Genomic DNA, 23,968 nt, shown 5'->3' with positions numbered 1-23,968 from the left:
AAAATCTCAACGGTGTCCCGATCGCGCCTGCCCGCGCATCCACGCCGCACCTGCCCCCTCCGCTTCTGATGCGACATCCATAGATCTCTTTCGTCACCGGCAGCGCACCGCCGCTTCTCTTTTATCGCCAACATGCCCACTCCACGCTCGTTACGACGCCAGAACCCCATCACCTTTGTCCTTGCGGGCATCCTGTGCATAGGCTTCTTTATATTCTTCTTCTCCAACAATGACGGTGCATCGGTATCGCCAGGCCAGGGATCTGGCCGCACATCTTCGAGCGTCTTGTCCCCGCCATCGCTACCCTTCCGCAAATCGAAAGCGAACGAGCCGCACTCAGCGCCGCCCGTCGAGCATTACTTCATGAACAATGTCACTCAGACGCGCACACCGGCGGAGAACAAGGAGAAAGTCCTCATCCTGACACCGCTCGCACGATTCTATCAGGAGTACTGGGACAACCTCAACAAGATCGCCTACCCGCATGATCTCATTTCACTCGGCTTCATCATCCCCAAGACCAAGGAGGGCAACCAGGCATATGCGGACTTGCAAAAGCAGGTCACCAAGACCCAGGGCGGACCCAAAGCGAAGCGCTTCGCGAGCGTTACCATCCTCCGACAAGATACGGAGAACCCTCTGCAATCTCAGAACGAGGCGGAGAGGCACAAGATGGAGAACCAGAAGTCCCGTCGGGCAGCCATGGCAAAGGCACGGAACTCGCTCCTTTTCACCACTCTAGGGCCCACTACTTCCTGGGTCCTTTGGCTAGATGCCGATGTCGTCGAGTTCCCTCCAACGCTGATCCAAGACCTGGCAGACTATGACGCACCTATCATTGCGCCGAACTGCTTCCAGCGCTTTTACGACGATAAGAAGAAGGCCATGGATGTCAGGCCCTACGACTACAACAACTGGATTGATAGCCCAACGGCAAAGGAACTTGCCGCGAAGATGGGCAAGGATGACATTCTGTTGGAAGGCTACGCTGAGATGCCAACTTACCGCAGCTTGATGGCTATGATGTACGACGCTTCCGCCGATCCTGGCACCAAGATCAAGCTCGATGGTGTGGGCGGTGCTGCTCTCCTAGTGAAGGCTGACGTGCACCGTGACGGTGCCATGTTCCCACCTTTCTCGTTCTACCACCTGATCGAGACGGAGGGATTTGCGAAGATGGCTCGAAGACTGAATTGGGACAGCTTTGGTCTGCCCAACTACCTTGTAAGCCTCGGTCTCCTCTATCATAGTCGGCATTGCTAACAATCGCAGGTATACCACTATAACGAGTGAATGCTCGCCCGAGGAACTACGTTTTGTCTGGACTGTTTTGGCGAGCATTGGGCGGCGTTTTCGGCTCGTGGAGGCACCCGGCGTACTCTCTGCGCTCACAGAGAGTTCGGATATTGTCGAATGTATCAAATATGTGTTTTTCGATCCCATTTAGATTTACCCATGCGATACGGTCACCGCAGTGGCGGTGGGAATGTCAAATATTTGAATCACTTCTTTCGACCTCACTGCACCTAGCGACTTGCTGGACGTCTACTACTGAGAATTTCATTAAGCCTATCCATATGTATATCCGCAGTCTAACATGGGAACTATCTACGGTGTTATTTGGACTTTCCCGACGACCCGAAGTCGGGAGGTCCCGCAGCAATCCATGGATGCTTCGCACGTGCGCGAACAGCAACTTGCATCTAATTCCGGAGCATATATGATCGAACCATGTCTTGATCTTTACAATCTGAACAACTGTCAAAACTCCGAGCGAGCTTCCCGAGCCCGCATACGAAGCATTTGCGCAATCCTCCCGATCATAGGTCAGTGCTCCCTCAAGCACCCACGCGAGCTCGCGCGATGGCGTCAGTTCCACTCGCAAGCACGAATCCCGCACTACACCCTTCCCAGCATCTACCATTTGCGATACCGCCCGCCACGTTCGCAATTCGTGCAGCCATACCCACGATCAAACCCGCTTTGTTGACGTCGACAATGCAGGCCCAACAAACTCCCGAAGCCACGGTCCCAGCGCAATGGATGACCAAGGTCCGGCCCGCGTGAGCGATCACGAACCCGCAGCGGCACATACAGATACGGACGTCTCTCTGGCACCGCGAGTTTCAACAGATTGCAAGAGTGTTTCCTTCACGCACGGCGATGCAGATAGCTCTAACACGGGTCGGAAGCGAAATCCCCATTTTAGCACAGAAGACGAGCATACTCAATCAGACGAGGGAGCAGCGGCAAGAGAGATGTCAAACACAAACTCGGACGAGTCGGAGCCAATAATGCGCGGCGCACGCGCGGGCAAAGATTACAATTCTATATCGCCGCGGCTGTCTGCGAGATCTACGGGTGCGGAGTCCAGGATAGTGCAGGAAGGCACGCAGGGAGCGGTGCAGAGGGGTCGGGAGCAACACAGGGCGGAAAGAGAAGCGGCCGATGTGGAGAGGAAGGAGGGCACGAGGTGGGCGGCGTTTTGGGAAAAGTATGGAAGTGTGGAGTTGGAGAATAAAGGGAGTGTTGCGAGGGACCACTTGGCGCTGGGTATGTCCACCATCCTTTCCTCTTCTCCTCAATCCCTACGTTCAATCCATAATTGTCGGGGACGTATACTGACCATAAATAACAGAACGCACCTTCCTCGCCTGGCTCCGCACATCCCTCTCCTTCGCCTCCATCGGGATCGCGGTAACTCAGCTCTTCCGCCTCAACAGCTCTCTCCAATCCTCTTCTCCCGATTCACCCTCGCCTCAAGAAAGCCCAGCAGCGCACCTCCGCCACGTAGGCAAGCCCCTCGGCGCAACCTTCGTTGCCATCTCCATCGTCATATTGGCCATCGGTTTCCACCGCTACTTCGAGGCCCAGCACTATGTCATTAGGGGAAAGTTTCCTGCGAGTAGGGGCAGTGTTATATTGGTCAGTGTGGTCGCGGGCGCGCTGATATTGAGTAGTTTGGTGGTTATTTTGGTGGTTGCGCCGGGGGCTTTTGAGAAGTAGATGTAGACGACCAAGAGCTTAAAAATGCAAAGGGCTAGTAGACCGCAGTGAAGAGACCCATTCAAACGGAGCAAGGCTTCAGGCAGCGTGAGAAACGCGAGAGTGTATGAAGTGGGTATCTCAATTAGGTCCCTTAACTTGCCCAGGTCTATCTACTGAGCTTGAAGAACATCGATCTCATCGCGATGATTTCGATTCATCACCTGTTAGCCAGGCCTGTGTCTCTTTCCCATGCTTGTTCATTCCACCACCAGATCTCGAAATTGCCGTGATTGATCCGTTTCTTGATGTTTCCGCCTTTCCACGTATCGCTCTCCTTTCATATCCCTTTCCTCCCCTACTTGACCATGTCAACGGTGCTCTTGCCAGCACGCGAGTTCTTGATAACCTTCGTGATCGTCTCCTCCACCGTGTCCCAGTCCTCCAACGGCAGCGGCTGCACTTCCGTCTTGTAGTAGTCGGCGATAGCGTGGAGCTGCTCCCAAGATGGACGGTCGTGGATGAGCGTCAAAGCGACACCGACACGTCCAAAGCGACCGGTTCGACCGATGCGGTGAAGGTATGTCTCGGGGTCGGGGTCGCGTCCGTTGGCCATGGTAGGAACATCGAAGTTGATGACCATGGTGACCGATTGGACATCAATACCACGAGCGAGCACATTGGTCGTGATCAATACCTTGGCTTCGCCAGACCTGAATGCGTCAATGACCCTGTCACGAGCATCTCCTTCCAGGTTACCGCTCAGCTGGGCAACCTTGTGGCCGTCCGCGGTCATGCGTGCCTCGAGCTGTTCGGCGGTGGCCTTCTTTCGTACGAAGATAATCGAAGAGGCCTGTGACATGAGGCCGTAGAACTTAAGCAGCACATCATACTTTCCAGCCTCGGAGGGACAGTCGATGCATAGCTGCTTGATACCCTCGATCGTGAGCTCTTCGTGAGCAAGGGTGATCACGTTGGCATTCGGGGCGAACTTCTGCGCGAAATTGATGACGTGGTCGGGGAACGTCGCTGAGAATAGCACAGTCTGGAAACTACCCGGAATAAGTGCCTTCACACGCGTACACTGCTCGCCGAGACCGCCCTGGTCCAACATGTTGTCGGCTTCATCCAGAACCAGGATCTTAATGTTGCGCGGGTCGATAAGGCGCCTCCGAATCATGTCCATCGCCGTACCCGGAGTCCCAACTAGAACATGTGCCTCGTACTTCTGACCTCGTCGCGAGGGGTCTGGAACAGCTGCCATTGTCTTCAAGCCCTCAATGAACTGTCCCATGTGTGAAATGACGCCCAAGATTTGGCGAGCGAGCTCCCGACTCGGCGCGAGGACAAGGGCTTGTGGCGCGACGTTACTAATGTCGACTCGCGAAAGAATGTTCAGTGAGAAAGCGGCCGTCTTGCCCGTTCCGGATTGTGACTGAGCAATCATGTTTTGGGGCGGGTTGATGAGGAGCAGCGGTAGTGCCTTCTCCTGGATCTTTGAGGGCTTGCGGAAATTCATCTGGTGAATGCCCTTCAGCAGCTCATCGGACCTGCATGTGATTAGAGCTGTAGAGCTGATTGCGCGACACGCAAAGTATTGTTTGCGGAGTGCTTACAATTGGAGCTCTTCGAAGGTCTTAGCGGAATAGAGCGGGTTGTCTGGGTCCGCTTGCAAGTCTGCGAGCTTTACCTCCACCTTGAGCTCAGTGTCGGCGAGCGCGTTGCCATTGCCTGGCGAGCCAGCGCCGTCAAGCTGGTCAGCGGCGGGCTTGTTTGTGGGATCCTGGGTGGTGGTGGGAGTCTCAGGAGACTCGTCAGGCTTAGTAGCCTCAGTGGTGCTAGGTGGGGTGTTCTCTTCGGCAGCCATGGTTATGGCAAGTGGTGTGGGGAAACTGGAAGTTGGGAGTCGGTAAGGTCTGTTTTCATAAAGTTAGTCTCAAAGAACAAAGAGAGCGCAATTGTGGCGGAGAAAGCAAAGGGATCACGCGTACTTCGAGCGGCCCGTGTGCGCGAGCTTCGAGGTTGCGGTCGATGTCAGTGATTCGGAATTTGTTTAAACGTAAACGGGAGGCGCGATCTATGGCGGGGCAGGCACGACCAGGCTGCCACTAGGCCGGTTTAGGCACCCGCGTGCGTGAATGCCCGCCGTGGTGCCGTCGGCCCAGCCTTCCACTAGACCCCACGCCTGTTCCTCCCTCCATGTGCTGTGCCGCTCTGCTGGTCCCTAGGCTCTCCTCTGCACCTCTCGTAGCAGTATGGAAGTCGACATTGCGCCCCAGTTCGGCGCCGAGTTGAAGGTACCGACGATCCCGCGCACAGCGCCCAATGTACATGTAGACTAAGTCGAGACCTGCAGGATGGCTTCAAGAATGTCAACGCCTGGGTGCGTATATCCGAGACCCACTCTGTGCTCGAACACATAGAGATATCCGGCCCTTCTCCACGGCCTTCCTCACCGAGCTGATCGAACAATCTCAGGTCTCAGGCGGCATAGCTTGGCTGGATGACATCCAACAATTCTACCGAGAACGCAGTGTCATAGAGAGGGAATATGCTGCGAAGCTCAGCGCACTGGCGAAGAAATATTATGAGAAGAAAGCGAGGAAGTCGAGCGCTCTGAGCGTGGGCGAGACTCCTACCGTCACCCCCGGTTCGCTGGAATGCGCATCCATGACCACATGGGGGGTGCAGCTATCGACGCTCGAGTCGCGTGCTTCCGAACACGACCAATTCGCAACCGCCCTTGTCTCCAACCTCGCCGACCCCCTTAAGTTTTACGCTACTCGATACGAAGAGCTACGGAAGTTACACGCCGACCATGCTGCAAAATTGGAAAAGGAGCGTGACTCCACATATGCAGACTTGAGGAAGATGAAGGGGAAGTACGACAGCGTCTGCCAGGAGGTGGAAAATCGCCGGAAGAAGACTGAAGGCGCATTTGACCACGGGAAACAGAAAGCGCGCAACGCTTTCGAGCAACAGCAGGCGGAAATGCGCAACGTCAAAAACACATATGTTCTCACGATCAATGTGACCAATAAGCAAAAGGAAATGTACTACCACGAGTACGTTCCCGAGGTGCTTGATAGTCTTCAAGATCTCTCCGAGACCAGAGTCACTAAGCTCAACTCCATATGGGCCCTTGCCGCGCAAATCGAGACGCAAACCCTCACACGAAGCACCGATTTCCTAAAACACCTCTCTGCTGAAATCCCACGAAATAACCCTGCGCTTGACTCCATGATGTTTGTAAGACACAACGCCGGTTCATGGCAAGAGCCAGGCGACTTCCAGTTCGAACCGAGCCCAGTATGGCTCGATGATGGATCGATCGCAACCGACGAAGCAGCGGCAGTCTTCCTTCGCAACGTTCTCACGAGGTCGAAAGCATCGTTGCAGGAGCATCGACGCGAGCTAGACAAGAAAAAGAAAGAGGTGGAGAATGCGAGAAAAGTGCGGCAGAACATACGCGACGGCAAAGATAAGAGGGATGAGGTGGAAGTAGTGCGCGCTATTTTCGCTCTACAAGAGAATATGCACGATGTCGAGCGTCAGAAAGTCAACGCTGAAGTCGAAGTCTCGACAATTACCTCCGTCGTGGGCGACTTGAGCTTAGGCGCTAGGAGCCACAATTTTAAATCTCAAACCTTCAAAATACCGACAAATTGCGATTTGTGCGGGGACAGAATATGGGGATTGTCTGCGAAGGGATTCGATTGCAAAGACTGTGGATATACATGCCATAGCAAGTGTGAGCTCAAAGTTCCTGCAGATTGCCCCGGCGAACAGACCAAAGAAGAGAAAAAGAAGCTCAAGGAAGAGCGACAAAAGTCTGCTGGTGTTGCACCGCCGCCGTCAAATGGCAATGCAGTGCCAGGCAGCATGCCTGCACTAAGTCGAAGCGACACAGTCAACTCGATGAACACGCTAAGTTCCGGGTACTCAGCCACGGCGAATCGATCTATATCTGGTGGTTTGACGCCAACGGCTGAAGAAGCTCCAGCACCAGAGAAGAAACCTGCGGTAACAGCGCCGAGAAGGAACCGTATCGTTGCACCTCCGCCTGCACAATATATCAAAAGCGACGATCAAGATCCTCCACTCCCTAGTCCTTCGAAGACTGCCGAACAAAAAGGACGCATGCTCTACCAATATCAGCAAGGTAGCGAGGGCGAACTCACAGTGGCTGACGGCAGAGATGTAACGATTTTGGAACCGGATGGTAAGAACTTGGCCCATTATGACTACCTGATCGATTCCACGCTGACATGATTTCACAGACGGCTCGGGCTGGATGAAAGTTCGTGCCGGTTCGAAAGAAGGCCTCGTTCCCGCGTCTTATGTCGAAGTCCTTCCCCTTACACCTCCCTCTTCCAACCGTCCCGACTCCACCTACTCAGCCTCCTCCGTGTCGCTAGCAGGCAGCGTTGCCGGCGGCGGCACCATCAAGAAAAAGGGTCCAGCAGTTGCACCCAAGCGCGGTGCGAAGAAGCTAAAGTACGTTGAAGCTATGTACGACTACACGGCGCAGAGCGACGCCGAGCACAGCATGTCCGAGGGCGAGCGGTTCGTCCTCATCAACATGGACGCTGGGGATGGTTGGGCGGATGTCGAGAAAGATGGCGTGACGAGGAGTGTGCCTGGGAATTACATCCAGCAAGTCTGATCGTGTTTGGACGGCAATACCATAGCATGGCAGAAGAAGAGCGAAGTTGCATGCAAGTTGTGTGAGCGAAGCGATATACCGCCAACGATAGAGGCATGTGTATTCTTCTGAACAATGCATTGTTGTATACGATGTCTCAGCTGGCCGACACGGTTGAAAGATCCTCGTGGGCGTGAAACTGTGGTTAGAACTCACGTGGAGTGACGTCTGTGCTACACTGCTACGACAACCTGCAGTAGGCGTTTTCGTGCTGTAGATGTTCTGCAGGTACACAGTGTCACGGCGCTGGCGATTACAGTAATTCGCATCTGCATGCAACTGCAAAGCCTTCCAGCTACTCTCATCGACAAGCGCTGTGCCGCAATCAAGATTGCACTCACAACAGCGTCAGCCAGCCCGATTTGCATCGAAAGAATGACATGCGCTGCGCCGCGGTGTGAATGTACATGGAACGTGCCAACCCTGCGCTCAAAATTGGACCCGCCCCGCAAGCGGTTGCGCCGGTGGTTGGAGCTTGGAGACGACATCACTCCTCACTGTTACTCTCACCACCATGCAATCGCGCCGACAGCTGGCTCCGTGCACGACGCTGTGCTGACGACACGTTCGCTTAGCCTTGTCGAACGTTCCTGTGGGGAATGTGAGTTTCTTCTAGTGCCGGCGTACAGCATATACAGAACTGGATGCGTGACGACATGGGCTGAATGAAACGCTACCTCCATGTTGGTTGAATCCACCCTGCTGTGAGCGACGTCCGCCGGTTGGAACCTACAGGGGCGTCTCTCTGTTGATTCCGAAGTTGCTTACCTCGCCACAGGAGTTCCAATTCCTCCCGCCAACGGGCGAGAATGTGACAACACAGGGATAAACATGGTACCTGGATCGAGGCATAGTGCCAGGTACTGTACGACCATGGCTGTAGTACGGACAGGTCGACAAGACCATTGGCTTTGCGTGCGCTTAATGCGAAGAAGAGTGCGCTCGTCGGCAGCACGACTGTGCCGCAAAGGTACAACGCTTGCCGCCCGCTATACGTGGGCATGCATTCTGCTTGGGAGACTGCTGTGGCACAGCTCATGGCGATCCGTCGCGCTGGATGTTAGATTCGAAGAGCGACTGCGCTCAATGCAACCGTACCACAAAGCTACTGCTGGCCCTGCTGTCCGCCTTCTCCCCGTCTGCTCCAGTCGCTCGTTTCCCGTCATCCCCCAACAGTCTGTTAAGCCTGCCAATCTTTTTCAACACGTCTAAACTATCCGTCACTCCTTTGCTTTGACTAGACTGCACTCGCTTTGGCTACAGCTTCACCTTCATCTTCACCCATACACTCGCTCTGTGCACAGACGGCGTAGCCGGCGCTCATTCCCGCGGTGAAGGAAAAAGGACACGGCCAGATCCGAAAGTCTCGTTCCTCGGCCCATTCCCTCGAGCGCAATCGCAAAAAGGGCAGGCGCGACCGCAGTCTTGGCAACCTCATAGCAAACAACAACTCTTGCCCCGCCCCGCCTCTCACCAACACTTCCTCTTTCGACTCTACTACGACCTTCAATCTCTTCCTCGAGTCGCCGCAATCTCCACTCTTTATTGTTTCGGCACCCTACCTGGAGTCCCAACTCCAATCCACTCCTTAGGCTTCTGAGTATCTTTTTCCGGCCGCGCCCACCTTCATTCCTCAGGCAGCAAGTCGCAAAGACTAAGTCGCTGCGCACCGCCGGGCTTTCCCGTCGTCTTGGAGATCAGTCTCTCGCCATTGTACGTTTCTGTGTCGTAGGTGCGTTGGTGCTGCGCAGACCACCGCCCGCGCCGACAGTGGCTAATTGGGCAGTAGCACTATCAACCGCAGTTACCTTGACGTGTTGGTAAGGAATCTACAACGGGAAACATGAGATACTCTACCGTAGTCATCGCCGCGGCCGCCGCCACTGCCCTGGCCAAACCCCACGGACACGCGCACCACCACGCTGCCGTTGCTAAGCGCGCGGACGCTGCAGTCTACGTACCTGGTCCGGTCGAGACGGTCGTCATCTATGAGCTCAACGGTCATTCAATTAGCGAGGAGGATGTGCGCAACGGTATCGCGAACGGAACGCTCACCTGGGGTGAGGACGGCAGCCTTTCATCATCTGCCGCTGTCGCACCGACTCCACCCCCACCAGCGAAGACCCAAGCCGTCGAGATCAACCACGTTGCCCAGGAACCTCAGCCTGTTGAGCAGTCGGAACCGGAGCCTCCTGCCTCGATCTCAGAGCCTATGGAACAGCCGTCGGAGAATGTTCAGGCGCCCGACCCAATGTCATATCATCCAGTGGGCGATGATGGCAGCTGCCCCGACTGCGACAAGGACTTCCCCAATCGAAAGTTCAACTGTAGCGAGTTCCCTGCTGGCTATGGCGCGTTCCACCTTGGCAACGAGGGCCTTGGAGGCTGGTCGGGTATCCAGGCTCCTGCGAAGCGCGATGTAGCCGGCTATCACGATATTATGACCGTCCCTACAGGTTCCTGCCCTGGCGGCGAATGCTGCTCGAAGGGTCGATTCTGCTCTTACGCTTGCCCGAATCCCTACCTCAAGATGTCGTTCCCCAAGTTGCAGGGTGCACGGAAAGAGTCGGTTGGTGGGCTTTTCTGCAACCAAGATGGCAAGCTAGAGATGGCCGATGGCTCTCTCTCCAAGACTCTCTGTGGCAAGGGTTCTTCTCGCGTGAAGGTTATGGTTCAGAGCAAGCTCTCCAAGCCAGTTTCCCTCTGCCGCACCGACTACCCAGGTACGCGCCCACCCGAGTCGAAAAACTTGTACTGACTGGTATCAGGAACTGAGAGTGAGACTCTTCCTCTCACCATCAATTCTGGAGAGACCAAGGAGCTCGCCAACCCGGATCAGAAGTCATACTATTTTTGGGACAACAAGCCTACATCTGCCCAATATTATGTCAACAACCAGGGCGTCTCCGAGGCCCAAGCATGCACATGGGGCAGCGGCCAAGGTGATACGGGCAACCGAGCTCCTGTCAATATCGGAACCTCATTCGACGACATCCTCTCTAACATGGGATACACTGGACTCTTGCAAAACAAGCCTACCAATCCCGACGCGAAGCTCAACTTTGTTATTCGATTCATGGGCGACGGTGTCAGCAACCCATGTTCGTACAAGGACGGGCAATATTATAATGCTGACGGCGTTGGTAATCCCGACGGTTGCACGGTATGTTTTCGGCGCCATTGCGAATCCGAGCTAACCTAAGTCCTCACAGGCAAGCATTGCAGATGGCAAGACTCTCACGATCGTGTTCACCGACAACTAGTCGCAGCTCGAATCGTCTTACGTGCCAACGACTTCCTTCCTGCCTTGTTTCTTTTCAGTTTTTGGCGCTCGCGCCTATTTCGCGCTATACCAGCGAATGTTGGTCAATACTTGACTATGTCGAAAGACCTTCTTCTCACTATCGAACCGATCTCGACGGACTTTTTGGTGGCGTATCGAATCTGCGAAAACTTCAAGCATAAGTATCCGGACGGCATCTGGTATCGGTCAGTCTCCGCAAGGGGCATTTTTCGAATTGTAAGTTTTTTGCTGCTTTCTGTACATCATACGCGGATCTGCCATGTGCGGTACCGCTACCTGGCGTTGCTTTTCTTCTTTCATGGCGTCTTCTTATCGGGCTCTGGGCAAGGATTGCGTTCGATGGATGCTGGGAAGGGATGAAGGAGGCTGGTAGTGGTTCTGGCTGGTAGTGGATCCGATTGGAGGTCCTTGAAATAACAGGCATGCATGTGGTTGGGTGAGATCACCGTGGGTTGGGTTCACGTTTCGGATTGCTGTCATGGGGCGTTCGGGGAAATTCTGCTGGTGATGCGGTGGTTCGCAGATGGATCTGGGCGGCTCGGGGATGGTTCTTGTTCTGAATGGCTTGTTCGCGACCCGCTCTTCGAGCGACACACTCGGTCGAAGACTCCAATGCCGAGTGTTCATACTTCTCTTGCGGTCCCCATAAGCGAGTTCCAGCATCGTTATCCGAAGTGATGATTACCCTAACACGACAAAAGCCACACTGATGGGCCCCTTTATCTCCTTCTCTACCGCCTCAAAACAGAGCCTAGTCCGCGTACATGAGAGGACGAAAGTGGAAGATCCCACCGACCATGCCGTAGCCGGGATAAGAGGTTGTCGCTTCGTGTACGCACGTGCAAAGGAGCGCCACCATGCATGCAGTGTGCGACGCGGGGTCTTATACTCCTACTACGGCCACCTGCAGCACATGAGTTGTATTTCCGCGGAACGAGCGGATAGCAAAGTGCAAGGCGGGGTTTTGTACAAGAGAACGCATGCGCAATGTTACCGAAGGGAGGCAAAGAGCGGAGCAATACGAACTACAGACGACAAATGCGTCCTTGGGTCCTAGTGGGGTATATTCAAGTATCTCTGCTATGCAACGCCTTGTAGACATCCTGTGCTATGTCCAGCCATGTCCCAAAACAATAGGGCTATGCCAAAACGCCCATGCCCATGGATATCAAAATGGTACAATGTGTGGCGAAAGACTCACACCAACCCAGAGAAAATGTACAAAGAAGCAAGTCGTAGGCTATTTCGTTGAGCTCGTTACAACATGCTGCGCGCTTAATGAACACGTGCGAGCGTCGATGATAGACGCGCAGCTGTTTACGGCAGATGAGGATATGCAACCAGGGCATAAATCTCCGCTAAGAGGCACTGTAAACGTAGGTCTTGCGGCTGGTGCAATACCATGAGGGTCAGCATTACCAGCGTCCAAATTGTACGCGCAACCGTTCCACTGCCTGGGTCTCAAGTCGGCGCAGTCGTAAATTCCGCAAAATGGGTCGAGGAATTGGCGTCTGTCGGGGTAGCAAGATCAGGAAAGCCATCCTGATCGTTGCTTTCCATCATCTCCAGGATCACGCCGTTGTGTCCACCGTGCGTCAAACAACCAACACACTCGCAACCGTCGCCACACTGGCAAGTGCCTGTCGCGTCGTTGCACCCTGGTAGCACCATTTCTTGCCAGAGGAATGTTGAGGGCGATAGAGTGACAGTGTCCTCCTCTTTGCCTTCGCTTGGACTGTCGGTAAAGGTGGGACTGTGTATCTGCTCTTCAACCTTTAGTGGTAGGGAAGACTCCTTGCTTTGAGCTGTCGGTGCGCTGCTAGAAGTGTTGTTGTTTTCGAGTAATGCTGTCGCTGTCGTTTGAGGATTATGTATCGAGCCCGGCGTGGGAGTCTGAGGCCACGGGCCTGGTAGGTTCATTGGTGGATGCTGCATGTGCATGGTGTTCATGCTTGGCTGGAAACCCATCTGGCTCGTAGGGTAGTTCGCTTGTATGGGGTTGAAAGCGATGTTAGCTTCGGCGCCGTACCCCGGCTGATGAGGGTAAGATGGCATATCGTAGTTTGGCGGAGGCATCGCGCCAAATTGGCCCGTGCTCATGAATTGATGCATCGATCGGACATACTCGATCATGGTAGCGTTATTCGGATGAGCTGCGCAGCCAAAACAGCTGCAAGTATCGCCACAATGGCAGTTGTGCTCCGGATTGTGATGCGCGACGTGTCCGTTCAATGTTGTCATGGGCAAGGACACTGGTGGCTGGTAACCGGATGCCATATGGTTGTATATCGGAGTGTTGAAGTTGAACGGCGGTGGTGTCTGCATGAAGTTGTTCCCAGGGTGTGGCATGCCGTAAGGAGAATGCTGAAATTGCGCCGGATACTGAGGGAAGTTCGGTAGATGCTGTGGATAATCCGACGGCAAGTGAGGCTGTGGCATCTGTGATTGCGCTGGTTGAGCAGGGGCAGAACCCCCGCAACAGGACTTCTTCGGTGGTGTCGGCTGGATCGGTGGAGCGGCTTTGTTGCTGCAGCAACTTCCAGCTTGCGCTTGTACAGGTTTGGGCTTGCAGCAGCTGGAGGTGGTGCCCTGGGAAGTAGCAGGCCGTGAATTTGGAGCGGAGATTGCGGGGATGATTGATTCGGCATCTTTCTGCAATGGAGGTAATCGTGGCGTCGAGCTCGCACTTGATGCATTTGACGCAATATTGCTTTCGCTCGTCGGTGTTCTGGTGAGGTGAGACGACGAGTCAGTTTCGCCGTCCTGGGCAGCCTTGATGGCCTTCTCGAGCACGGCAGCGTTGAACGTAGTGGCTGTGGCTTTGCGACCACGAGTCTTCTGAACGCGACCGGTGCCGTTGTTGACTAGCACTGGCGGAGCACTGTCTGACGGACAGGCGCATTCAGAAGACTTGGGGATGGTGTAGTTGATGACGACCCGCTCGCAGCTACATGAACCGGTCGGATGCGGACAGCTGCTGAGAGGTCGACCGGGCTTGCGAACTTCTACAAGCACCCGATCGCGATGATCGCATTTTGATGAGCGATGACCTCGGATGCATGGGCCGCTAGATTACTATTAGCATGAAGAAAAGAAGCTCGACCAGCTTCCACTTGAAGGTAAGATGCGACGATGTTGCTGGGACGAGGCGAATCAAGACAGGAGGCAACAATGGCTGCTCATCAGTCGAGGTAAGGAGGGTGACACATACCAAGCGACCTTCTTCTTCTCGCCGTTGACCTCTGCCCACATGGTGTGGCTCTCAGATGGACAAGATTACAATGTGCTCATGAACCGCACAGACTACGCGCTTGGTGCCCGCAGGGTGATGGAAAGCCGCGCAAGTAGGTGAAGTCGATGTCAGCGGGATGCACGTGGATGGGCCGAAAGAAGGGTGCAAGTGCCCGCGGAAAGACAGTGGTTCGGGACAGGCTGTTTGACGAGGACCACTCAAATGTTTTGCGTCTCGCTATGGGCACACAGACACGCCGGGGAACGTGCTACGGCGGTGCGACCCGGGTCCTCGTGGCTGTGGCTATGATCGAAAGAGGCCTGGCGTCCAGTCGGTAACGCTGGCCAGCCGGGTGGGTGATGGCGAGGGAGCAGGTCGATTGATGAGAGGTGCGCAGAAACGAGCAGATTAAGCGGCGCCTGGGGCAGGGAAAAGGAAAAGGCTCTCGAGAGGACGGGAGCGCGCTTCAGGCAGTGCCGGGGAGAGCAGGTCGCAGGGAAGGTGCGGGCGCGCGGTCGCAGCTGCAGGAGCCCGTCGGCGGCAGGCTGGAAATACGCACGGGGCTTCCTCGACGGGTTCGCGTTGGAGTAGCACTTGTTCACGTCGAGTGTGCCCGGCACGGTGGAGGAATGTCTTTGGGTCGTCGTCAGAGCTGGTGGGTTTGCGATGCAGAGGAGTGAGCAAGTTTCTACCAATCAGCTGCCGGCGCGCTCATGTTGCGCCCGCGCTAGGTTCGAGACCGCCGTCTTGCACCCTGAGCGTCCGGTGTTTGGAGCGTGAGACGGCTAGCGAAGGGCGACGGTGAGGATGTTCGCTTTTGCAGCGTGCGGCGCGGAGGAGGGGCTTCAATATAAAGAGTCGTGGTCCAGACTGGACAAAGGAACGCCCAGCCAGCCCCTGCGTCTGCTCCCGTCCGTTACACCTACTGGCAAGTGTCCGGAAACGCGTGGGGACGCTTGCGGGCTCAAGCCACAGAAGGGCCATCATGTGCCGGTGAGCCCATCATGGTCTGCCCCTCGCTGCACGCCGTACCGCGCCCGCGTTTCTCATCACTGGCGCCCAAACATTCGCAATCGAAGCGAGCGCCGCACGTGACTGTGGGGTAGCCGAAAATTGACCTTCACGCCAAGCCCATTGGCAACTCCTACCAGCCACGTGCGATCATGGCCGATGAGCCTGAAGACGTGGGCATTGACCTCTTCCAAGACCCCGAAGGCTTCTACGAACCAGAAAAAGAAGCCACCTTTGCCTCGCACACGCTGAAGTCTGGGAAGGAGCTCAACATCAGATTGGTCGGCCACAACCCACTGTGGGTAAGATTTCCTTACTAGCAAATAAGCAGCCTTCTGTCAATCTTCCTCAAGGCTTCTAGAAGACGTCAACCCTTGGAACATCCTTGAGATGCGTCATCCAGTCTCAAACTCCTACCCACCAACCCGTTGCCAAGACACAAAACTGACGTTCCCAGGGACACTTTCTATGGAATGCCGGTCGAACTGTTTCAGATTACCTAGAAGAGCGAGCACATGATTTACTCCATGGAAAAAGCGTTCTCGAGCTCGGTGCAGGTGCAGGTCTACCCAGTCTTGTGTGCGCTCTCAATGGCGCCAAGCGGGTCGTAGTGACCGACTACCCTGACGCTGAGCTCGTTGAGAATCTGCGGTACAACATCGACCACTGCGACCTACTGCCTAATCGCGCTCAGGTCACAGCCGAGGTATTACACATCGTCCACTATGAGGTTTTCTTGCTGACCCCAGTAGGGCTACCTATGGGGCGCACCCACATCGGAGCTGACGAAGCACCTTTCTGACGACAGCGGATTCGACGTGCTCATTCTAGCCGATCTCTTGTTTAATCATTCCGAGCACACAAAACTTATCAAGTCTGTGCAGCTTATGCTCAAGAAGTCACCAAGCTCCCGCGCATTCGTCTTCTTCACGCCTTACCGACCATGGCTCCTCGAGAAGGACTTGGCCTTCTTCGACTTGGCGCGCGAAGCGGGCTTCCTTGTAGAGAAGACGTTTGAAAAGGTTATGGATAAGGTCATGTTCGAGAAGGATCCTGGGGTGAGCGCCGTCCTTCACCTGTCGCAGACTCTTGCTGATCAACACAGGACGAGTTATTACGGCGGACTGTCTATGGCTACGAGCTTACTTGGCCATCATGAATATGCCAGCTTCGTTTCTCATTTCAATGATACCAGTGCTTCGACTCCACTTCAAAGTCTACTCTTGAGACGTTATTTCCAAGACACCCGTCTGCGTATTTGGCAAGAATAAAGAACGCCTCACAATCGTATCGACATAGAGTCAAGACTTTGAATCATCGGGTTCCTTTTGTTTCATCTCAGGGAATGAAATTATATGAACAATGTGGCCTACCCGCAAACCACAGCTTTCCAGACGGATTCGATGCATCATGTTCAGTCTTCAACCAACATTGTGCATGCGCACTCTCCAGATCTCATGACCTCACAACGTGATCCCCCAGCTATGACAGAGTGCAATTCATATACGCCTCCACGCTGAGTACTCCCTTAAAAGATCCCCAGGTGGGACTGTGCATCATACTTGCAAAGCAGTTCAACCTGCAACCTTCGGTACTCTCTCACCCTTGGATACCTGCAATCATCGTTGAAATCTCGCTACGCTGTATTGTAGACTCTCTCTCGTCATGCCACGCCACTCCAGTATGCCACGCTCTCAGCAGCACAACCGCGTCCTCGAGCCGGTCGTGATCGAGATCGAGTTGACCCCTCCCTCCTCACCCGAACCGTCAGGTCCAGACTCTGACCTCGATTCGGATGATGGTTTCGATGAGTTGATTCTTGATGGATCACGTCGCTCTTCCACAGCAGCAACATCCGCTAATTCGCAGACGTCAGTCGCATCTTCAAGCCCTGCTGTGCAGGAGCTCAAGTCGCGGTCTCTTCTTGGTGAGCTTCTTCACGCCTACGCTTGTGCTGAACATGGCCATCACAAAGGCAAACCTGCCGATGGCCCGCGCCACAAGATCATTGACTATATCCACAAGAACGCGGTGACCGTGGCTGACGTGAAGCTCCTGATCCCGAAGTATAACAATGACTTTGGCTTCATCAATAAGCTCGTCAGCGCTCTTGGTTTCCATTGCGCTGGAGGGCACGTTTCAGAGGGAGATAAAGAAATGATCTTCCTCCACATCCTCACGCATGCTGATGAGCGCTCGTCCCTGTACGAACGGGTCCACGCTCGCATCAAGCACTGTGAGAACGCGATGATGAAGACGCCACACAAGTTTCGGGCGCAATGTGAGAAGCGCCGGAACGAGCAGCGTGAGCAACAACGTGAGCAACAAGAGCAAGCACAGGAACGTGCGAAGCGCATGTCGGAATTCCCCAAGCATATGCTGGCACCAGTGTCCAACCCTGACATCTTCCCCTTCGGCGCCACGTCAATGGCACAGATGTATGTTGATGTCTACGGCATGGGCTGGGATGAGGTACGCCGTCTCGGTAAGCATACGGAAACTTCAAAGCCGTTCGAGGAGCCGTGGGTGCTAAAGCCGAATTTTGCCACCACGGTGCCTCTCTTACCCCGTTCCCTATACAAGAAGAGCCGACCGAAAGTTAATATTCCATCTAAGGATGCTCTCAAGGGTGCGTATGCGCTGCAGTGTCTTGCGCCTACTGACTGGGTGATGCCGAATGACTGGCATTACCGTGATCATCTCGCAAAGAGGGCTACGGCTAGGGACGGCGGCCATCTTGATCGTGGCGATGGTGAGAAGGTCAGGGTGAAGCTGCCGTCACGAATCACGGCTCAAGCTTCCAGTAAGTCTGGTGTGCGTGCAGAAGGTGAAGTGGCGAACGTGAAGATGCCGATGCCCGACTTCATGATTCGGCTGGTCGAGGTAGGTTGAGCTTTCTCGCTGTGGATATGTAGGGGTCTTGTGAAGCATAGCAGAAGAGGCATCTATAGAGGGCGAAAGACATTGATCACAGGCTGGCTAAGTTGTATGTAAAACGTTGGTTGGGGAGACCGGGAGCAACAAGCGGGCTAATGAAGCGAAAGTAGCTCATCATACACCTGTTTAAATAAGAACAATGTCCTTATAAATGCCTTTTTCATCAAAGAGCCCCTGACGTTGATCCCATCCCAAATTACTTACGAACACTCTATACATATACCTGTACCGTTCGCCATCTTTCTGGAGACCTAAAGCCCAGCGACATTCGGAGATAAGAAACAGCTTGTCACCGCACCGCCAAGTTGGTAGTGAGTCCTCAAAGACATGTCCTACGACGTGTGATCCGATTAGAAGGTGGCTAACTTGCTCGAAGAACATGCTTAGTCCTGGCTCGAATGGGGGGCTTGCAGCATCAAGGCCATCTTGTTGATGCGTATTCGTACAATTTGATCGTTTTTGTTTTCGTCTTCTTGATTTTCCAGTGTGTTTGAAGAAGTCTTGTATTCCTGCGTTCCGCTCTAGTGAGTTTGGCTCCTTGACCGCATCCATATCGCAGAAACTAGATTGGATGTACTCTCGAAATCTGCGTATATGATCTCGGACAGCATCACGAGGTATATGCATAGCTTTCAAAGCGAGCAGGATCTTATCTTCGACCTGGACAAGTGCTTTGCGCAAAACATTCAACTCGTTTCGCCCCTGCAATTTGGGAACTCGCACCACTGTAATCACCTGTCCTAGCGCTAGCGCATCCCGGATTCTCAGTGCAGTGCTTTGAGCGAAGCTATGAACGGCGGACCAACATTCTTCGATTTTGAGGGGATTGGCGCAGCAACGTTTCTGCGAGCGGGTTTGCGCATTGTGTACTCGATGAGGGGAAGCAAGCGGACGATCCAGTGTGGAAATTTCAAATTTACTTTTCGGCATTCCGAGGTTTTTGTTCTCTCCGATCCACTGTTTTGACTCCCAAGTTGGAACCCAAGATGGTATGCCTCTGATGGTACTGGGCCCGCTTTCCAGGAGTCGAAGAGGGTATGATCGAGCGTGAGGATCGTGCAGAATCCAGACAGCAATTCTGTGGTAAAGTTTTGCAAGAACCTGATCATGTTGCTCTATGATCAAAAAGAAGATGTTATCGTGGCAGACCACCATACGAGTGAGTCCTAACAGTCCGTAAATCCTGTCTTTAGGATTAGTAGCTTCGAAATTCCCACTCATACAGCCTAGGTATGTCAACAGTTGGCTTGCAAGAGACACTTCCGCTGGGTCGTATCCTTTGCGAAACATACTATGCACGGTAAGGAATACGTCGCTGTTTGGGAGTCCCAGTGGCGGGTTGGGAAGCATCGATCTCGCCAGCTCGAGAAATTTGCGATATTTAAAGGTCATGTGGCCGCATTGCATGATTGGATCTTCTGCTGCACATGTGGCCTCTTGAACTACCCAGACGCGTCGCCACCATGGTCGTGCAACTATGATTCGCATTCCGAAAGACTCTAGCTCGTCAGGCAACCGACTGTCTTCGGTCCCATGGCTTCGCGAAAGGTTTTTGTCCATCAGATAATCCCTGGCTGCATTCATAGCAGAACAAATGATACTTTCTCGGCCTTTTGCTATCGCATCGTATGTTTGATGCTGGTCTACCTGAGACTCCGAAGATGATGGGTAACAACGAGAACTATTCTCGGAGACTGCCTTGTTGTCTGACTGGGGGGACGAGAAATTGCCTTCGAAACGCCTGGATGACAGATTTCCTTTTTCTGGGTCGCCCTCTTGTGTCTCTCTTGTATGCTTTGTACTGGGTATGTTGCACGTTGACGTGAATACGTCGCTCAGCGGCCCTAGCCAGATGTGAACTTTCAGAGCGCTAGAGTATACGTCGCCCATGTGCTGAACTTGCGACCGACACTCTTCCACATCCGACTGGTTGATACAAATAGCATCAATCCAAAACACACGATGTACTGTTTCATCCCGTAAATGTCGTAATGCACTTTCTAGGTTTTTCGTCACTTGGAATGTCTCATAGCGCCTAGTCTCGAAGGACAGACCAGAGGGCCAAGCATGGGCGATTCTCGTCATGAGAGGCTCATGGTAACCTAGCTGAATAGGTCGTGTTTGAGTAGGGTCTCCCCATACGTAAGACAAAGCAGTATATTCTTGATTGGACTTTCCCCTCTTGATTTTGGAATGGTAAATTGTACAGTATATAGGATTATCGAAGTCGCCAGGATGTAGGCTTATGAGTCGGATCTCGAAATCTCCTGTGGGAAGTTGGCGAGTGTTCTGGACAAGTGGCCGGTATGAGAAGCTCATTGTTTGCATAATATCATCAAAATTTGGACTTCAAGAGACTAAGGAGCATTAGAAGACGAAGAGGGGCAGTCGCGGGCGTGCGGGCAACCAACCGATGTAGATGCGTGGCGAAGCATACGGGACGACCAATGAAGTTCGCAGCGCTGCACGTCTTACAGGGAGCGTCTTGGCTTAGCAGATACCGGTGAGCGCCCGACCGGAATTCGAGTGAATCAAAGTCAGAGATGGAGATTGTCGGTTGAGAAGCAAATAGTCACTTGTGGTTCCAGTGTAGGGTGATTGCAAAACTAGGATGGCGGTCGCTCCTGCTGTGGGTGACGAAAGTTGTTTGTCGGAAACATAATAGCTGACAAATTTGGCAACCAAGATAAGTTAATGCTGACTGGGGAGAACTACAGTGGCATTTTTGATGGCATTATAACATCAGTTGAGAGGCAAGCCGAAGGATTGTACACTACCTAGGTAGGTTCGTAGGCGTCTTACATTCCAAGGTTGTGTTCAAGGGACGCAATTAAAGAATTCAAGAAAGGTGTGATGGCGGTTGAAGGAAAGCGCCCTCCAGGTCCGAGAAAGGCGTATTACAGATCTAGAAGACGTGGTTGGTATATTCCAGGAAGCTACAGGGAGGAAGCTACATGTTGCCTCGAATGGTTGAACGGGGGTTTAATCTGCAACAGGGTCCATTCGATTCAATCCTTTACGCGTATGGGAGTATGCTTAAAACTACTGTTGAGGTTCTGCTCCGAAACAGCTTATAGAACGTACCTAAAATCCTTATTTTCAAACTCCGTCCTGTCGCGCATCCCCTCTTCCTCACTCTTCTCCTTGTCCTGCGGCCCATACTTTCCATCACGCTGCTTGTTCGCAAGGAACATATACAACAGTAGACCGAGATGACACCCAAGCTTGATACTATACCCCACCAGCAACCCAATCGTCGCACCCTCATATCTCGGCGCCTGCTTCGGATCTACCACAAACGGCCCCGCAAAGTTACCCCAACAGTATGCGGTGAACACCAGCGCGCTTGCCAGCGAGCGGTGCGTGTAGCCCGCCATGTTGGAGGATATCGTGGTCAAGGAGACAGTGAAGCCAACGGATTGAGAGTTTACGAGCCAGAACGATACGAGACGACCCCAGGTGTTAGAGCGCGGGAGATAGGCCATACAGGCTGCTGCGACGGTGCAGAGAATATTGGCGGCTGTGGACGTGAGAAGCCGTGCTGGAAAGAGGTCAGTCTCAGCGACTATACTAGGTTTACTAAGAAGGTGGACCTACAGTTTGGCACGTTCAAGATAATGGTGCCTCCAATGAACAGCGCGACTATCTGCACAGCGTCTCCTACGGACTTGAGCTCCGTCGTTCTTGTCGTGCTGAAACCCATGTCGCGGATGATGATTGTTGAGAAGGAGTTAACCACTCCGTTCGGAATGGCGGCAGCGAACACGCTGATGAACAGTAGGATTGTCTTTGGATCCATGAACGCGGCGTTAATCTGTTTTCTATCGAAGTGCGTGTTCTTGATGCCGACCTGGTTGCCTGCGACTCGCTTGACTGCCAGGAGGCGCTCGCGGTGGTTGAGGAATCGTGCGTTAGAGGGTGCGTCCGCCATGAAGAACCAGATGATGGCGGCCCACACGCATGTTACTCCGCCGAGAATGTAGAAAATCAGTTCCCATCGCTCTGGTGAGAAGTCGGCTGGAAGCGTGGAGATGCCCATGGAGATGTAGGAACCAATGATGCCACCCCAACCAAGCGAGGAGTACCATATGCATTGACGGAGAGGGATCTCTCGTCTAGTGTACCAGAATCCAGTCATCAAGGTCAGGCCCGGAGTGACAGCAGCTTCGAATATTCCCATGAAGAATCGGACCGCTAAGGCACTCCCATATGTCCTTGCCTGAGTCATGACAAGGACCGTAACTCCCCACAGCAGAATACTAACAGCCAACACCTTCTGTGCCGGGAACCGTCCAATAAGCCATCCGCAAGGGTACTGCCCGAAGAAGTACCCAGCGTACACCATCGCAGAGAGATAATTGAATTGCGTTCCTTTGAGTCCGAGCGCTGTTTGGTATCCGAATAGATTTGCGTAGTTGAGGGAGGTCTTGTCCATGAATTGGAGGGCTTGCGTAATGAGAAACATGGGAAGGATGATGAGATCGATTTTCCAGCGGAGCCGAGTCATCTCTTTGTCAGTGGCCGAGATTTCCTGGGCTTCTAGGTATTCTTGATAGCCTACGGCATGTGAGACGGAGACTGCTTCCTGCGCTTCGACTTCTTTGATGACGGGCATGTTGTCTTGAAGTTCGACCTCTGGTTTGGCGATATCGGTCGTCATCACGTCGGCGTTGGAGTGTCGTTACGAGTGTGAACGACAGGAAGAGACAGATAGCTCTTTTAGGTGGGCGGCGTGAGCGGCACTGACGGCCAAGTTCTTGAGGTCTGCCAATTGCGATGAGACGGAGATCTGCGAAGGCCTGCCCACTTTATGTCCCACGACATTGGGATACCACACGCGCGGCGCCATCGCTGACCATGCCAAACTTGACATTTACCCCAGACAGATGCGCGAAGCTCAATGCACGACATTGGCTGGAAATATGCCACGGCGAAGTTCCGTGGCGAGTTGCCGAAGCGAATGTTGGGGCCCCGCCTGCTGGACTGATCGATCATCGCTCATCAAATGGAGCTTAGCGCGAATGATTGTTGGAGAGCTTCGCCACGAGAGAATGCAATACTCGCTCATCATTCCTTCTTCAAGTCCCAGGGTTTTGAATCGCTTTCGATTGTCCAGCTGTCTACAAACGCCAGCCCAAGTAACCATGGGACAGTACTTTTGCCAACCCTCAAACTCGGTGAATAATTCCACAGATGCTATAGCGGAATCAAAAGGCGAATATCTGGCCAAGCCAAGCGCGATATGTTGTCTTGAAGGTACAATCCATAAAGGTGATCCGCGTGGGACCTGGGAGACCATTACAGATGTCGAAACCTACGTATCTGTACCGCCGAGATCGAAAGCCAATGGACATGTCCTTCTGTATTTCCCGGACGTTTGGGGAATGTTTCCGAATGGTTTGCTGGTGATGGACGCCTTTGCAGATGCCGGTTATACAGTGTTGGGCTTGGATTATTTCCGCGGGGTATGTACTTTCGTCACATACGCTCATATTGACATCGAGACGTCATCGCTGACAGCTACCAAAGGATCCGGTGTGGAAACATCGAAAAAACAGGCACGACAATAGCGACCCTGGCTTTGACTACGAGGCTTGGAAGTTGAAGCATACCACTTTTGCAGATATCGCAGTGCCGAAATGGGTTTCGGCGGTTGCTTCGCGATACCGCAAAGAGGACCCAAAGACCAAATTCGCCTGCGTAGGCTACTGTTTTGGGGCGCCGTATGTCTGCAATGAGTTGGCCAAAGATACTGTAACGGTTGGCGCCTTCGCCCATCCGGCGTTTTTGAAAG

General features: G+C 53.5%; 9 protein-coding genes across 9 annotated transcripts; 6 read left to right on the top strand and 3 right to left on the bottom strand.

Annotated features, from left to right (window-relative positions):
- Positions 1 to 132: 132 nt before the first annotated feature.
- MNN9 (Golgi mannosyltransferase complex subunit) lies at positions 133 to 1,293 on the top strand (the record flags this gene model as incomplete). The annotated part of the gene is made up of 2 exons (XM_056215750.1): positions 133 to 1,224; positions 1,273 to 1,293. The coding sequence occupies 2 exons, from the start codon at positions 133 to 135 to the stop codon at positions 1,291 to 1,293; spliced, it is 1,113 nt and encodes a 370-aa protein (XP_056069997.1).
- Positions 1,294 to 2,039: 746 nt separating this feature from the next.
- Positions 2,040 to 3,006, top strand: N0V89_006983 (uncharacterized protein; the record flags this gene model as incomplete). Its single annotated transcript, XM_056215749.1, has 2 exons — positions 2,040 to 2,553; positions 2,639 to 3,006. 2 exons carry the CDS (start codon positions 2,040 to 2,042, stop codon positions 3,004 to 3,006), a joined length of 882 nt encoding a protein of 293 aa, XP_056069996.1.
- A 337-nt stretch (positions 3,007 to 3,343) lies between these two features.
- DBP5_1 (RNA helicase required for poly(A+) mRNA export) lies at positions 3,344 to 4,852 on the bottom strand (the record flags this gene model as incomplete). Its single annotated transcript, XM_056215748.1, has 2 exons — positions 3,344 to 4,535; positions 4,602 to 4,852. The coding sequence occupies 2 exons, from the start codon at positions 4,850 to 4,852 to the stop codon at positions 3,344 to 3,346; spliced, it is 1,443 nt and encodes a 480-aa protein (XP_056069995.1).
- Positions 4,853 to 5,240: 388 nt separating this feature from the next.
- Positions 5,241 to 7,651, top strand: bzz1_2 (Protein BZZ1; the record flags this gene model as incomplete). Its single annotated transcript, XM_056215747.1, has 4 exons — positions 5,241 to 5,282; positions 5,342 to 5,368; positions 5,464 to 7,207; positions 7,266 to 7,651. The coding sequence occupies 4 exons, from the start codon at positions 5,241 to 5,243 to the stop codon at positions 7,649 to 7,651; spliced, it is 2,199 nt and encodes a 732-aa protein (XP_056069994.1).
- Positions 7,652 to 9,533: 1,882 nt separating this feature from the next.
- Positions 9,534 to 10,953, top strand: bzz1_1 (Protein BZZ1; the record flags this gene model as incomplete). The annotated part of the gene is made up of 3 exons (XM_056215746.1): positions 9,534 to 10,413; positions 10,459 to 10,853; positions 10,903 to 10,953. 3 exons carry the CDS (start codon positions 9,534 to 9,536, stop codon positions 10,951 to 10,953), a joined length of 1,326 nt encoding a protein of 441 aa, XP_056069993.1.
- Positions 10,954 to 12,455: 1,502 nt separating this feature from the next.
- Positions 12,456 to 13,896, bottom strand: N0V89_006979 (uncharacterized protein; the record flags this gene model as incomplete). Its single annotated transcript, XM_056215745.1, is given in 2 exon segments — positions 12,456 to 13,875; positions 13,889 to 13,896. 2 exon segments carry the CDS (start codon positions 13,894 to 13,896, stop codon positions 12,456 to 12,458), a joined length of 1,428 nt encoding a protein of 475 aa, XP_056069992.1.
- Positions 13,897 to 15,389: 1,493 nt separating this feature from the next.
- Positions 15,390 to 16,396, top strand: EFM7 (Protein N-terminal and lysine N-methyltransferase efm7; the record flags this gene model as incomplete). Its single annotated transcript, XM_056215744.1, has 4 exons — positions 15,390 to 15,539; positions 15,695 to 15,943; positions 15,990 to 16,295; positions 16,343 to 16,396. 4 exons carry the CDS (start codon positions 15,390 to 15,392, stop codon positions 16,394 to 16,396), a joined length of 759 nt encoding a protein of 252 aa, XP_056069991.1.
- Positions 16,397 to 16,920: 524 nt separating this feature from the next.
- On the top strand, positions 16,921 to 18,129 carry N0V89_006977 (uncharacterized protein; the record flags this gene model as incomplete). Its single annotated transcript, XM_056215743.1, has 1 exon — positions 16,921 to 18,129. The coding sequence occupies one exon, from the start codon at positions 16,921 to 16,923 to the stop codon at positions 18,127 to 18,129; it is 1,209 nt and encodes a 402-aa protein (XP_056069990.1).
- Positions 18,130 to 21,245: 3,116 nt separating this feature from the next.
- On the bottom strand, positions 21,246 to 22,789 carry N0V89_006976 (uncharacterized protein; the record flags this gene model as incomplete). The annotated part of the gene is made up of 2 exons (XM_056215742.1): positions 21,246 to 21,694; positions 21,772 to 22,789. 2 exons carry the CDS (start codon positions 22,787 to 22,789, stop codon positions 21,246 to 21,248), a joined length of 1,467 nt encoding a protein of 488 aa, XP_056069989.1.
- Positions 22,790 to 23,968: the final 1,179 nt, after the last annotated feature.

Source organism: Didymosphaeria variabile, assembly GCF_027946475.1.
Source record: "Didymosphaeria variabile strain IMI 356815 chromosome Unknown scaffold_5, whole genome shotgun sequence".
NCBI lineage: Eukaryota > Fungi > Ascomycota > Dothideomycetes > Pleosporales > Didymosphaeriaceae > Didymosphaeria > Didymosphaeria variabile.
This window is presented reverse-complemented; position numbering and strand designations above follow the sequence as displayed.